The 15,030-nt window shown below is 31.3% G+C and overlaps 1 protein-coding gene and 1 non-coding gene across 4 annotated transcripts in view; one reads left to right on the top strand and one right to left on the bottom strand.

Annotated features, from left to right (window-relative positions):
- Window positions 1-12,215, bottom strand: part of LOC106053528 (nuclear pore complex protein Nup214-like) — a 44,230-nt gene extending 32,015 nt beyond the window's left edge. The window contains exons 1-10 of one of the 3 annotated variants that reach the window (XM_056040745.1): window positions 11,940-12,215; window positions 7,321-7,450; window positions 6,955-7,184; window positions 6,277-6,472; window positions 4,622-4,750; window positions 3,546-3,649; window positions 2,344-2,438; window positions 1,017-1,086; window positions 493-619; window positions 101-253 (exon numbers count right to left, since the gene is read on the bottom strand). In XM_056040745.1, the coding sequence (XP_055896720.1) occupies window positions 101-253; window positions 493-619; window positions 1,017-1,086; window positions 2,344-2,438; window positions 3,546-3,649; window positions 4,622-4,750; window positions 6,277-6,472; window positions 6,955-7,184; window positions 7,321-7,450; window positions 11,940-11,975 (1,270 nt within the window). In that variant the 5' untranslated portion in view covers window positions 11,976-12,215. The remainder of the gene's footprint in view (window positions 1-100; window positions 254-492; window positions 620-1,016; window positions 1,087-2,343; window positions 2,439-3,545; window positions 3,650-4,621; window positions 4,751-6,276; window positions 6,473-6,954; window positions 7,185-7,320; window positions 7,451-11,939) is intronic. The other 2 variants (XM_056040744.1, XM_056040743.1) reach the window with 2 other exon arrangements.
- A 373-nt stretch (window positions 12,216-12,588) lies between these two features.
- Trnaf-gaa (transfer RNA phenylalanine (anticodon GAA)) lies at window positions 12,589-12,661 on the top strand. Its single transcript has one exon. It is a non-coding gene; the product is annotated as a tRNA-Phe (tRNA).
- Window positions 12,662-15,030: the final 2,369 nt, after the last annotated feature.

Here is a 15,030-nt window from a genome sequence, read left to right as displayed (position 1 = left end):
AAAAACCATTGTTACATTAATATCAAATAAATAATGATTAATAGTTACATCAGTTGATAAATTTTTTAAACTGGACATTAAACACAGCACCATATCATACCCCCTTTCCTTGCACCAACTGAACTTAGAGCATGTGCCGGTGTTGTTGCAGGTGCAGCATCTTTATGGCTATAGTGTAAATAATAGCCCAGAAGTATGCCATCAGTGGTCAGCAGATACATGACTGGACATGGTGGGAGACATTTGTTGTCACCTGTCAGAAAATAAGTCAACCCATTTTAATCTTTAAATATACAGTTTTGTATCCTTACTACCTTTAGTCCAACAAACAACTCCTATGAAACATTAGTAAATTTAAAAGATTTTGGATCAAAAGTGCTAAATGAATTATCATGCTGAAAAGATAAACATATCATGTGATGCAAATAATTTTATGCCAAGACTTCAATGAAACCAAATATATTGCTGCTACTAAAATGTTTCTAAACTTACTGAGCATAATTTGTTTCATGGGGGAGTAGTCCACTGCAAGGCCAACAGGGAATGAGTCATTCTGATCTGCTGTTAAAGGCAATTGTGCTCTAGAACAATCCTCTAAGTTCCAGTGTTCCCAGCTGGTCTGTCAAAAGATACATTCATTTGAACTCATTGTAATAATAAACTGGCACTAATTTGCTTTAGATAATAAACTGGCACTAATTTGCTTTAGATAATAAACTGGCACTAATTTGCTTTAGATAATAAACTGGCACTAATTTGCTTTAGATAATTAACTGGCACTAATTTGCTTTAGATAATAAACTGGCACTAATTTGCTTTAGATAATAAACTGGCACTAATTTGCTTTAGATAATAAACTGGCACTAATTTGCTTTAGATAATAAACTGGCACTAATTTGCTTTAGATAATAAACTGGCACTAATTTGCTGAGGATATCCTGCTAAACAGCAAGATTCTTTTAAATCATCTCCGTAACAGGGATATAAAATAAAAAACATAGTTATCAAATAATTACCTTGTCATCTAAATTTTTACCAATGACTGTTGCTTCTGTTGAATTGCTGGATGCAATGAGAACCATTTCCCTAAAAGAAAACAAATTTTTAATGATATTATCACCAATAGTTAGGTCTCGAATAAGATGCAGACATTCAACATTAACTGTATAGAAAATGAGTTTCACAAGATTACAAAGATAGATAGTGTGGAAACAATAATATTATTGTTATGTTAGGCCAGCTGATAGAATGATACCACAGAGTATGGAGATTTATCTATGTTATAATTCTTATCATATTGTTATATCTATGGTGGTGATGCGGATAGGGGTAGTTGTGTGTGTGTGTGTGTGTGTGTAGCCAGCTGACACAAATTGCCACAAGCCAGAGTAGGATAAGCGGTCAATCGTGACGAGTGGGCAAGTTTCAAGAAACATCTAAAGTAAACATTACTCAGACCAGTCACATCAGATATAGTCAGGTGACTACCAAGAAGGATCGAGTGATGTTCAGTCCAGTTCTGGAAGGCCATTAGGGACCCTATATAAAGAATGGAGGTATCAGAGTCGAGTCAGTCACAACTTCCTGATTTACAATTCAGTATGGTACTATTTGAACAAGGTACAGAGACCTTCCAGGAATGAAAATTAATTGTACAGTTTTGGCTGTGATTTATTGGACATTGAAGTTTTACTTTTTTTTTTTTTGTTAGCCCTGAGTTGTCAAGTTCCTAGAGTTGGTAGAGTTGTGTAGTGCAGTTGCAAAAAGCCTGAATAGGGAGAAACATTACAATATGTATTCAGTGAAAACATGGTTCAATGTAAACCTAATAATACAAATATTTTTTTATAACACTATTTTAGAACAAAAAATAAAACCGTTTACATAAAATGTATGGAAACATTACCTCCTTCATTGAAAGAAACCTCCCGTTTTTTTTTTTACTATTAATAGTGAATAGTTGTAAAAATGTTTATATTTTTATTTTTAAAAAAATGCTTAAATAGTTCATATAAAAAATGTAAGTTTTTGCTTTTAGGAAAGTAAAAAAGTAGCTATTAACTTTGAAAGTAACAACATGGATATATTGTATAGTTACTAGTCTCTGTAAATGCTGAAAGTATTTTTGAAGTTGTGTTCAGCCTAACTAAAGTTCAAGGATGCTGATCTACTCATGTGAAATTTAGAAAGCAACTTACCATCTACTCGTGTGAATGAATTTAGAAAGCAACTTACCATCTACTCGTGTGAATGAATTTAGAAAGCAACTTACCATCTACTCATGTGAAATTTAGAAAGCAACTTACCATCTACTCGTGTAAATGAATTTAGAAAGCAACTTACCATTTCAAAACTTGATGAAAAAAGTAATGAGGTTGTCTTTCTTCCCCATTCCCAAAACACACATCATAGAAATTGATATGGAGAACTTGATCTTTCTGAGACATGAGACAAAAGTAAAACAAGTTCAAACTACTTGAGACCCTCAATGATTAGATTCATTATTTTTATTGAACACATTTTAAAATTTCTAACTTAAAAACTTTCAATCCTATGCTCAATTATTCAGAATATGAACACATTTGTAGCTTAATGATGTGTGGTCAAATAATGAAACTAGATAACAAGAATACAACCATAATTATTATTTGTTGAAGAACAATATGGAAACATCTATAGTGACCTTTTTTCTCTCTAATTGTTTTGGTAACTAACATCACAAGGCTATTGAGTACATGCCTTCTCTTAAATTGACTCAACTCTTTCTCTCATTGATTTGATTCCATAAATTAATTTGTGTTTTTATAAACTTTAATTTGTGTTATATAAAAGGAGCATGCATTCTACTAAACTCTAGACCAAAAGTCAAACATTTTCTAACTACAAACAAAAATGTTACTGAAGTTTAATGATAACAGGGTAGAATATTCAAATGTGAAAAATGAACAATTGTCAGAACGTGGAAAATAATTATGGAGATAAAGAGTTAAAAAATAGTTTAGTTTAAATCTATGTGCATATATTATGTATGCCTAATTGTAAAAAACAAACAGTATTTTAGTAAATTGCCTTTGCATCTATTTCAAGATATTAGCGGCATTGAAGTTTTCTTAATATAATATAACATTTTATTATGAAATTAAAAAAAAGTGTAGCATTAATCAAATTGTCCTTTTTTACCTTATTTAATAATGTAAAAAATATGTACATACATTATACATTTATAGTTTGAAAAACACATCAGCACTCTTCCAGAGGGAGCAAAAGTAACAGGTGATTACACTCAAGCACAATAAATGCAATGGTGTCATCAAATCATCACCAATGCAACACTTCATGTAACATAACAAAAATTACTCCTTACCCTATTGAATGCTATATTCCATTGCATATGTTTATAACAGTGATTCTTAGAGGGTCATTAGAAATACTCACATACAGTATATAAATTATTATTATTTTTTTATAAAATATTATATGAGCTTAAAATTTTAAAAACTTTGAAATAGTTTCAGCGGTTTGTCTAATCATCTCTAATGACTTACATTTGCTGAAGTTAATATAACAGAGGGCTGTTCTGAAGGCTGAGCACCAACCGGCAGGTAAGCAGCAATGAATGTGTGCGTTGATTGCCAAACAACATCAAGAACTGAGAAAAAAGTACAATACATATATGGTGACATTTTAGGTTTAAACATTTTTGTTACACTTATATTAACACCCTCTGTACCTTTCATGGTTTTTTGCTATCAATTTTTCAACAATCTACTCATCCAATCGTCATCAAAATTTACATGCATGCTCCTCCATGACAACACATGGATCAAATGAAAAAACAACCAATTAGTTTATCAATTAGTCATAATTAATACATTTTCTTTTAATATATATATAAAAATACATATTAAAAAAAAAAAAAAATAATAAAATAAATGTTAATGCTAAGATTATACCAATAAGTGTATGTATATTAATCAATTATAAAAAACACTTTGCAATGGATTGTAAATTAGCATTGCCTTAATCACCCTTTTCAGAAATCATTTTCCTTCTACAAAAATTTGGTGATACATTTGTGACTGAAACTCCATAAAAAAAAAAGGCTTTACCCCCAAAAGCAGTAAAAAACAAGATTACAAAGAGATCTTTTTGAATATTTATTTTCTACTTTTTATTGCCCTTTAATAGAAGTGCTGTGTTTAAAACCCTTTTTTTTTATTTTTATATTTCTGAAAAAGTATGACATGGGTAAATAAACTATTATTTATGATTATCTTTTTTTTTTTGTAAGTGGTAAGATAAAATCTTTGACGACCAGGACTTTTAAGATTACATGACTATATAAATGCATTATTTTACAACCTTGAGAAAACTTTTTCACAGAACCACTTACCTAAAAGTAGTTTGACCCTAATGCAAAATGAAAATACCTGACTGAACTAAATGGTGTAGTGTTCTTGAAAAACCTCATTACGATTTAGTATAAAAAAAAAAAATTAAGCTTATATCATTTTCATTATCCCATACAGGAATATTTTGTCTTAATTTCATGTTAGGGGCAAACAAAGTACTACTTATGCTCTATCAATATAGAAGAAGTAAAAAGCATGTCTATATTTACCAGAATGTGCATCTTTTAAAATATTAGGAACTGGCCAATTTTTTTTCTCCACAAGGCCATGGTCATATTGTCCTAAACTTCCATCCATCTTTCCAACTAATAGCTGCTTGCCTTTTGGACTCCAGCAAACTGTTTTATAGAGATTCATAAACAATCAATTTTAGTTTTTGAAAAAAAAAAAAGCTTAACATAGATTGAAGCACACAATTGTCAAGTTTGCATAAAAATCTTAGCTGATGTACAGAAATTGAATAAGGTGATATAACCACTAAGCCCAATATTGTTATAATGTTAAAACTTCATCAAAAAATTGTTCAGTCATTTGTTTTAAACTGATTGCAGACCTGCATACCAAAAAATAGTCCAAATGCGTAATGCTGATTGTCAAAATGCGTATTTTGGCACCAAAATGCGTAACACTTACGCGATCCACTATTTTGTCATATATATATATATATAATATTAGATCTAGATGTCATGATTAGATCTACAATCTAAATCTAGATCAATACGACAATAGAGATGATATCTAGACTAGATCTGGATCTATGTCTATATAATGAATATAATCTACTCTAGATCTGGGCTCAAGAGTGTTACAGATGCTGTGGATCCGCTACAAACGTAGGTCTACTCCAAACTTTCGTAAGCCTACCTTCATCCTTGATCTATTCTATACTAAGACTAAGAATCTAATCTAGATCTAGACTAGATGGTAGTAGATGTTATCGATCTAGATCTAGTCAATCTAAATCATACTACAAATAAATTGGATCTAGATTGTAGAGTAATGTAGAGAATCATGACATAACGTAATGACTAGCTAGACTCTAGCTACATCTATTCCTGTATAACAAGTTATCTAGATTCTAGATCTAGAATCCAGATCTAGACTAGATATCTACAATGTCACTCTATGTGTTTTGAATCGATAGCACTTCAATATTTTTTTCTATACAAATGAATACGGGAATCAGGGATTCAACATAATTAATTTCTACTAATGAACTTACAAAAAAAAAGTCACGTTGGTGTATCAGCTAACTGACGGTACCAACCCGCCACTCCCTCACACTCGCGTTCTTCATTTCTAGACTAAATCTAATTGTTTTTAAGAACCAATCAACGTATAGATCTGGACACAATGTGTTCCCCCACCTTTTCTGCCCCCCCCCAACAGGATGGCTTAGCGTGACCTCCGTGACCGCTCGTAATCTAGTCAAGAGAGGGGGGGGGGGAAATACGAAATGCGTAATGCGACGGGTTAAATGCGTATTTGCGTCATTTTTGGAGATTTTGCGTAACGAATACACATTTTGCGTAACGGTAGGCAGGTCTGTGATTGGCTCATAAGATAGAGCCTGTTTGCCCAGACAGAAAGCGCTGAACTGCTAAACAAATTGATCACTGCTGGAGGGTTGTATTTGACATAAAACAAGAAGAGAGGAAAGAAGGGAAAACATGAATAATGGCTAAAAAAGACTTGAATTGTAAGCACTTCTGGATTTTAAAAAGACTTACTACTGTGGTTCACATATTATAGACATCAGTCAACATGAAAGTGATCTTTATTTTATACATTTTCTTTTTTTAATTAACAAGCAATTCAAACTGAATTGCTTAAGTTTTTAAAAATTTTATTCAAATTAACTTACAGCATGAAGCCCCCACTTGACTGGGTAAAGTGGCAATGACTTTTGGTTTGTCAGCAACATCTACAAGCTGTACAAGACCATCTGAGGTACAAACAGCTAACATGCTGTACACGGCTGGATTCCAAGACAGATCCAACACTGATCCAGGCTGGGACACTGATAGTGGCATAGTAGCAAATGGAAACACTGGAGCATTCTGGTGATTTAGGAAAGATAACTTTAGTGGGAGGGGTTTTTCATTGATGTGAAAATTTAAATTGAAATATTTACAGGAACCAATTTATATCACCTTGTAGGCCTCAAATAATTAGAATAATCTGAACATAGTAATTTTTTCCCATTCATTAATCATTCATTCACTCCCACCTTCCTTGAGTATTCTTGCATAGATTTATATAAATAAAATTTAATATAAATATCAATTAATATTTATCTATTCTATGTAACCCCTTTTCAATCAACCACAATCACCTGTCATATCACATAAACAACTACCATCTGTCATATCACATAAACCACAAACACCTGTCATATCACAAAAACCACAATCACCTGTTATATCACATAAACCACAATCACCTGTTATATCATATAAACCACAATCACCTGTGATAACACTAATCTTTTACACATTTGCTCAGACAGCATTACAAAAACAAAATCCTGTCCAGTACTTACCTTATCAGCAAAAATGCGAATGTCATAGAACAGTACAGAAAATGTTCCTGCTTGAGATACAACAGCAGCAAGGTAAAGCCCGTCACCACTCACATCTAGGATTACTAATTGGGATGAGTTTATATCCACTTTAAACTCCACAGGCACATCATTGACAGTCACTTTGTTTCTCTCTTTACCTAGACCTTCATCAATCTTCATCAACTCTTGTGTTTTCACAACATTAAACCCTGGTTAAAGCAACAACAAGAAATAATAAATAAAAATAATAATAATCACTACAAATTAAACAAATTATACTTTATAATTTGATTAATATACCTTTTTTTTTTATAACAAAGAAATGATTGATACTACTAGCATTACCTGATTTGGTGCCAAAAAAGAGAAGACCATAGTTGGAAGAACATGCAACAAGCTTTCCTCTTTTGCTGAATAAATCTGCATTGTCAGATGTACTAACACGGAACTTACAGAGTTGAATAAATTCAAAATCCTAATGCAAATGACAAAAGAAAAGAAAATTAATTTAAGCTCTTAAACTTAGTGAAGTTAGTCTAGAATAGTCTTGTTCTAGATAACAAATAGATCAAGACATTTAAATATTATTCTAGAATCTAGATCTAGAGTAGTTTATATGGCTATTAAAACACCTATAGGACGAAAATTCAAAGTTTGACTTTGACAGAGCATTATTTGATAATGGTTTGACATAGAAAAGAAAATAAAGTATCAAAATTTTTTTTAGTTTATGGACAATAAGGATGACTACTCATATTTGTGTCCCAAACCTATATTTGTTATTATATTTAAGGTCAAAGAGGCCATATGTGTTTTCATTTAATTCAAACAAATTTTGTCACACATTATTTGATTCCAAACACCAAAATTTATTTCAAACAGTCTCTATATTTTGGCATCAATAAACTCAGATTGTAATTCTATATATTGATATTGACTAAGATCCCCAGGCATAGCCCCTCACATGAAATCATTAAGATGTTTTCAAATTATGCATAAATATGAACACAAAAAAAAATAAATGCACACTTATTCTACCAAAAATAGTTCACTGGACGGATAGTGACTTCTACATCAACTTTTAGACTTATTTTATGTTTGCTTGATTAGATGTGTGCTGAATGTTTGTGTTTTTTTTGTTTATTCATTTAATAAATTTCTAATACAGATGAACTCTTGTAGTACAGTACAGGCTAGGTTAGCCATTCTTGCCTAAATAGCTGAATCCTCTTCATTCTCTCTATATAAATCTAGATCTATTTAGTAGGTCTAGATCTAGGCATTTAACTTCATTCAATGTACCAAGCTCACTCCAAACATTTGCCCATTTATTCTCTATAAAAAAAAACAAAAACAAACATACAAATATAATATAAGATCATTTACATTGATGACCAAAACTGGCTGTTTGAAATAAATTTTGGTAAGAAAATCGTAATTTAATATTTTTGTGTGTGTATGGAATCAAACAACTTGGCTTATGAATAAAAAAAATCAGCTCCAAAAACAGAATAAATGTTGGCGGGCTCATTAGCATAGACTTAGCCAACCAAAAAATATAGTCTTTATTAACCCTAGGAATAGGTAAAGTCATCCTGGTAACACAGGAAAAAACAACAACCTGACTTACAAATTTGAAATTCTTTTTTCTTACATAAAAAGACAGCTTTAATGGAAGGAAAATAGGTCAGAATCATTGGAAAATGGACACGCACGTATAATACAGCTTGCTGGCATGCTAGGCAGCTAGTTTCATATTAAATAACAAAATAAAGATGTAATTGGTAATGACCACAAAAACAGATGTAGTAAGTTATTGTACGGATTCATGTATGTAATGGCCGGAATAAATAAACTACTCTAGCGGATCTCTAGTTTAGTAGTTTATCATTAATTATTCTAATTCCTTCTAAAGTACTTATAATATAAATGTAATAATCTAATTTTTTTTAGTTTTTAGTCTGGCTTAGTTAGTTATCATCATCGTCAAACTCCATTTGAGTGAGTGCTTGAGAGGCTCAAATCCTCTCTTGCAAAAGCCCTGGACAGAAACCCTGCCGCCTTGCGTAGTGCATAAATGTCGCCATACAGGTCGAGAATTTTGGGTTTCCCAGACCTGTCGAGACGGAGATCAGCAAGTCTGGGGCAGTCAAACAGAATATGAGGCACGGTTTCCTCTTCTTTCCCGCAGCGGGGGCACCATGAATCAAAATTTGGCCATAGCCGCAAGAAATATGAGCCAACAGGACAATGGCCTGTCCTGCACTGTACTATAAAAGCTTTCTCAGGCCTGGACAGCCTCCACCACGGGGAAGTGCGCTCCCAGACTCCACAGGCTTTTTGGGACTTGTCCCAGCACTCAAACCACTTCTCCATTTCTGTTTTTTGTATTATAGCCAGGGCTTAGTTAGTAAAGTTTACTTTAATTTTAATAATAATAAATAATACTATTAATCATTTAATAGACTTAATTGTGACTTAGTCTTAGTGACATATGATTTAGTCAATTTAGTCAGACTAGTTAGACGACTTACTGAGTATGACTTATTACTATTATACTATTACATTACAGATTACTTATTAGTGAGTTAGTCCGACTCCTACCTACTAACCTAGGTCAGGTAGTCTAGGATTAGGGCTAGTTAGGACTAGATCTAGATTCTGGTCACTAGGTCCTAGGCGCCACTAGGCACGGTGACTATGACTAGTGATAGGCACTTCAACAAAAAAATTTGTTTTGATCATATTGTTTTGTAATTGATATCATTAAATAGAGCTTGGTGTCCCATTTACAAAAATATCAAATTTATGTTTCTATGATAAGTAGAAGCAAAGTTATGATTTTTTTTGTATTTATTTTTTTTTCCTTCTTTGGCTTTGTATTCAATAAAAAATTTTGGTACCCGAAAAATGACTTTTTGTTATTAAAGCATGCATATCTTTCTTATTATTCAATATTTTTGGTTCAAATTTTCAGAAGACTTTATGTATGTTATTTAAAACGTAATACTACCCCAATCTTTCATCTAAACCGATTTTTCATACTTTTCCAGCCGGGCGAAGCTGAAAATAGAGACGACAAATTTGGTCGAAATTTGACTTAATTAATGCACAACTTTTGTATTTGTCAATATTTCCATTTCAAATTTTCAGGAGACTTTACATGTTCTTTATATCATTTTATAACCCCCAAATCTTTCATCTAAATCTATTTTTTACACTTTTACAGCCGGGCGAAGCTGAAAATAGAGACGACAAATTTGGTCGAAATTTGACTAAATTCATGCACAACTTTTTTATTTGTCAATATTTCTATTTCAAATTTTCAGGAGACTTTACATGTTCTATATATCATTTTTTAACCCCCAAATCTTTGATCTAAATCTATTTTTTATACTTTTACAGCCAGACGAAGCTAAAAATAGAACCGACAAATTTGGTCGGAATTTGACTTATTCAAGCACAACTTTTTTATTTGTTAATATTACCATTTCAAATTTTCAAGAAACTTTAAACATGTTATTTGCTACAAAAATAAATAATAATTTTAAAGAAAAAAAGCAATTCAAAATTGTGACATTTATTTTTAAAAATTGTACTATGGGAACAGCTAGATTTTTTTCAAATATTGACGAGAACTTGTTTTTATTTCTTAATATTTAATCATAAAATTAAAAGGAGACTTTAAACAGCTGGAGTATGAAAAAGTTATCTTTAAAAAACATTTTTAAAATATTGACCTTTTTTTTTATTTAAAAAAAAATGCAGATGTAAAATTAAAAAATATTTGGATATTGGGGGGGGGGGGGGGGGGGGCGAGGCAAGAGGCAATAGAAATCAATACAATTAGTCAAATTGCCAAGATTAGATATCAGAATGTCTCTTTTATAAAGTTTAAAATATACTGAGTCTATATATATATTATATATACAGACATAATCTAAACAAACTTATAATAAAACAGCTAAATTATCTAATTTATAATATATATTGAAAAGCTGTTTTAGTTTTTAGGCTATTTCTCAGATTTTCTCCCATTAAATTTCACATAAAAAAATAGATCTAAATTTAGTCCTCAACATTCTAGATCTAGAAACTAGTATTAGTTTATTAAGACAATTAAGTATTGACTAGACTAGTATATATCAAATCAATTAAAGATCTATCTATCTTATCTAATTCTTATTCTAGATTTCATTCTAAGCATCTCTGTTCCTATTCTAGAAAATAGATCTAAGTCTAAGCCTAAATCTAAGTATTAGACCTAGATCTACACTCTAGTGTATGATTAAAACAATTATTTGATTTTTCTACATTATCTGTTGCTTCTCTAGATCTATTACTAACTAAATCTAGATCTACATTAATACGAGTTTTTTTGCTTCATTATCTATATTAATAAACAAGGAAACTTCGTTTTTATTATATTTTATAAGTATTTTATTACTACTTCCGGTAGAATTGATAGCAAAATGGCTACTTTCGATTTGGTGGTCATTTTGGCATTCATATACCAAGAGTGCCATCCAAAATAGCTTTATAATCACACGTGATTCTTATGTAGATATGGATACTACAAATTACTAACCAATATAAATAATTACAAAACAAAAATAAAAAAGTAATCATATCTGGAACACACCCTAATTTTGGAAACTTAAAAAAAAACGATCTAGTAAACCAATCCCGTCAAATTTGGTATCAAAAGAATCGCCATTTTCTCCCCGACAAAATGATACTCTAATCTAGAAGATCGGTTCAAAAATAATGACGTTTTACGCACTTTTCCGACGGTAACCGGGGACGCGACCGAAACCATGAGGACCAGAATTTAAACACACTTCCGGCGTACAAAAATAGCGATGTTGAAGTACCTACTAGTGAGTAGTGACTAGGTCTTGGCCGACTTAGCCTAGGTTAGATTATTTATTTATTATTATTTAATTTATAATAATAATTTATACCTTTATTTCCCTTTCGGGAGGATCGTTGTCTGTCATTTTTACAACTCAGCTAATAATGTAGATTCTATTTCCTGAAATACATTGGATATGTGATGCTAGGACCTGATCTCGATATAAAATTTGGTTCCTTTCTAAATGAATCACTAAGCAGATCTAAATCTATTTAGTATCTAGAAATCTTCTTTCCGAGAATTCAAATTAGGTCTAAAATCTTACATTCGTTTCCGTTTGCCAGGGTGGTGTTACATAGAAACTAAGATTGCATACATTAACATAAGATAAACGAATATAAATCTAGATCTAGATTCTAGTAGATCTATATTAGTATGGTGTTTTGTCTATTTTAGTGGCATTTAAAATTATTAATATCTGAATTAAATTAATTAGAATAATTCTACATGTGATCTATATATAACAGTTCTTCGAAAACGAAACAAGAGTTTCATGTTTGGGGTAAAAGGTCAAGGTCTCTATATCGTAATAGTAATATCTGGATCTATAAGTAAAACAATAAAGTGTTTTTTAAATGTTTATTTACTTCTATTTCAAATGACTGAATATTATAGACTATTAACTGAAATATTTTTTTAGCTAATGTAAATGCTAATAACACTTGTACTTGAGATAATTTTAAGTAATAACGTATATAGCCGAAATAGCTCAGTTGGGAGAGCGTTAGACTGAAGATCTAAAGGTCCCTGGTTCGATCCCGGGTTTCGGCAAATCTTTTTCTTTTATATTCTAATTTGAATTTCAAAGTTGTTGGGAAATTCAAAATGACAGTCTTCACCGAGAGACCCCTCGGTTAAGAAGCCAAACATTTTACCACTCAGCCACAACGGCCTTGCGATGCTGAAAATAAAATAATTATTAAAATTTTTCCTTCAATACTTCCGTATTCTGTACAAACTGAAGAGAACATTACAACAATCTTTCTAACGGAACCATTTTTTGTTATATTCTAATTTAATATTCTTTGAGAAATAGTAAGACGTAAAACGCCTAAAATTTAGAAAACGATTCGCAGATTACACTAAACAAGGTCAAGGACGCTTAACAGAACTTCCATTAAAAATGAGTATAATTTTGTAAGGGAAGCGAATTGTTGTGATTAGCTCCTCATTATGACTGAAATATTTGAATCCTTTATCCATAGACTTATATATATATATATATATATATATATATATATATATATATATATAAGTCTATGCCTTTATCATTTCATCACCACACACGACCATTAAACAAAATAATAAAAGAAAAAAAAAAAGAATCCTACTGTAATTTATTTCAAACATTTGTAGCTTTATTTTACAGCCAGACTATTAGGAAGGTAAGATTATTTTAAAAAATAAACAAACACAGAAACAAACACACACAAACAAAAGAGATTTGATCCGATCCGTTTCTTATTCGATCCGAACAGATCCTATTAAATCCGATTCTGTTGGATTCGATCCAATTTGAACATAAAGTATATGGATTGATTGTTAGGTTGTAGGCCCTTGTTGTTTCAAAGCTGAGGCTACATCCACTCTGGTACAAATCTTTTACGCGTTATTTCTCCCACTTCCCTTTCTCTAAGGATTCATTGTCAAAGACAATACATGAATCAATCCAAAAATTAACTAATTAGTTAATTAATTTTGTTTTATATAGAAAGGGAGATATATTTTGTAGTATTGAGAGATAGGAAGTAACTAAATGGCCCTTTTTTTTTCTAATATAGCCAAAAATTTGTTGTTTTTTTTTAAAGTATTTTCTTAAATGTTGCTTTATATCCATCCATCCATCCATCCATCCATATATCCATCTATCTATCTATATATCTATATTTATATATATATATATATATATATATATATATATATATCGGCTGTGGCCGCCTGCGTGCGAAAGTAAAAAATGACGCCCCTCCCCCTTTTTTTTTCTTTCTAAAAAAGAAATATATTACGACAGAGCTGAACCATGGACCAAAAGCGCCCGTTGGTTTAAATCCATTTTTGTAGATCTTTCCTTTTTTTTCCCCGTTCATGCATTGTTGTCGTCCATCCCTCGTGCCATCTTTTAGTTCCAATTTTAACATGACATTTTGTGTCTATTGTGAAGCTGCAAAGTCCTTCTACAGTTGTATCAGTCATTGGGCGAAACCCCAGAAAATGTCAATGTATTGCAACATGAGGTATTTAAGAAAGAGATGCAATAATAATAGTAATTTGTTCAGTATCAGACCTACCTGGTGTAGAATCGAACGTTTTGTGAAAGTATTTGTTTGTTTATACAATTTCAAGGATTTTATTTTCTATTTCACTTAAATTTTGAAATTGCCTGTATTAATTGATACAAATACCCTTTGTGTGTGTGTGTCGAATAAACTATTTGTGGATCCTTTGAAAGCGAGACATTGCCGATAATAATTCGTTCTATCAAGGTTTGCTAAGGCTGCTTTTCAAATTCATGCATTCTTTATTAATGCGTTGCATCTATTGTCTTTTTCTTTTCAATAGCATTTTTTAAAAATTACTTTCTGCATTATATTCGTGTCTTTTCGGAATGAATATGACCCTAATCATTGACTCCTTTTGTACCCTTAATGTCGTCTTTATTTCTTTATTCCTAAAGCAACCAATATAGGTCATGTGACGCAAAATAAAGTGACTCGAAACACCTTCAAGGTTTCTTCAACTTTCATAATGATTATCACGATTGTATTTTGTAGAGATGTGATTTGTATTGAATGTATTCACAATCCTCTTACATAAGCGGATTCGGAGGTGTCTGCAAATTTATCCAATACACCACTAGGACAAAATGAAGCAACTCAACGCTGAATATTTTTCTTGAATTGATATAAAATAAATAATCCTAAGTACAAGTCACTTAATGACTTGAAACAAAACACATTATGGCAGTGTTTCTCAAACATTTCCCTAGAAGCTGGGGACCTAGAGGAGCGATATAGGTTCCCACAGTGAGGTCTGTGAGTTTTTCTAAGAAGGTAATGAAAAAAAAAGACATTTAGTCATAATTATAACACAATATTAAAGTTTTATTTTTCATTTATAGTAATTTAACACTTGGAGAGTTT

Source organism: Biomphalaria glabrata, chromosome 9, assembly GCF_947242115.1.
Source record: "Biomphalaria glabrata chromosome 9, xgBioGlab47.1, whole genome shotgun sequence".
In the NCBI taxonomy this organism is placed as follows: Eukaryota; Metazoa; Mollusca; class Gastropoda; family Planorbidae; genus Biomphalaria; species Biomphalaria glabrata.
The sequence above is the reverse complement of the archived record's forward strand: the minus strand, read 5'-3'. Positions and strand labels throughout refer to the sequence as shown.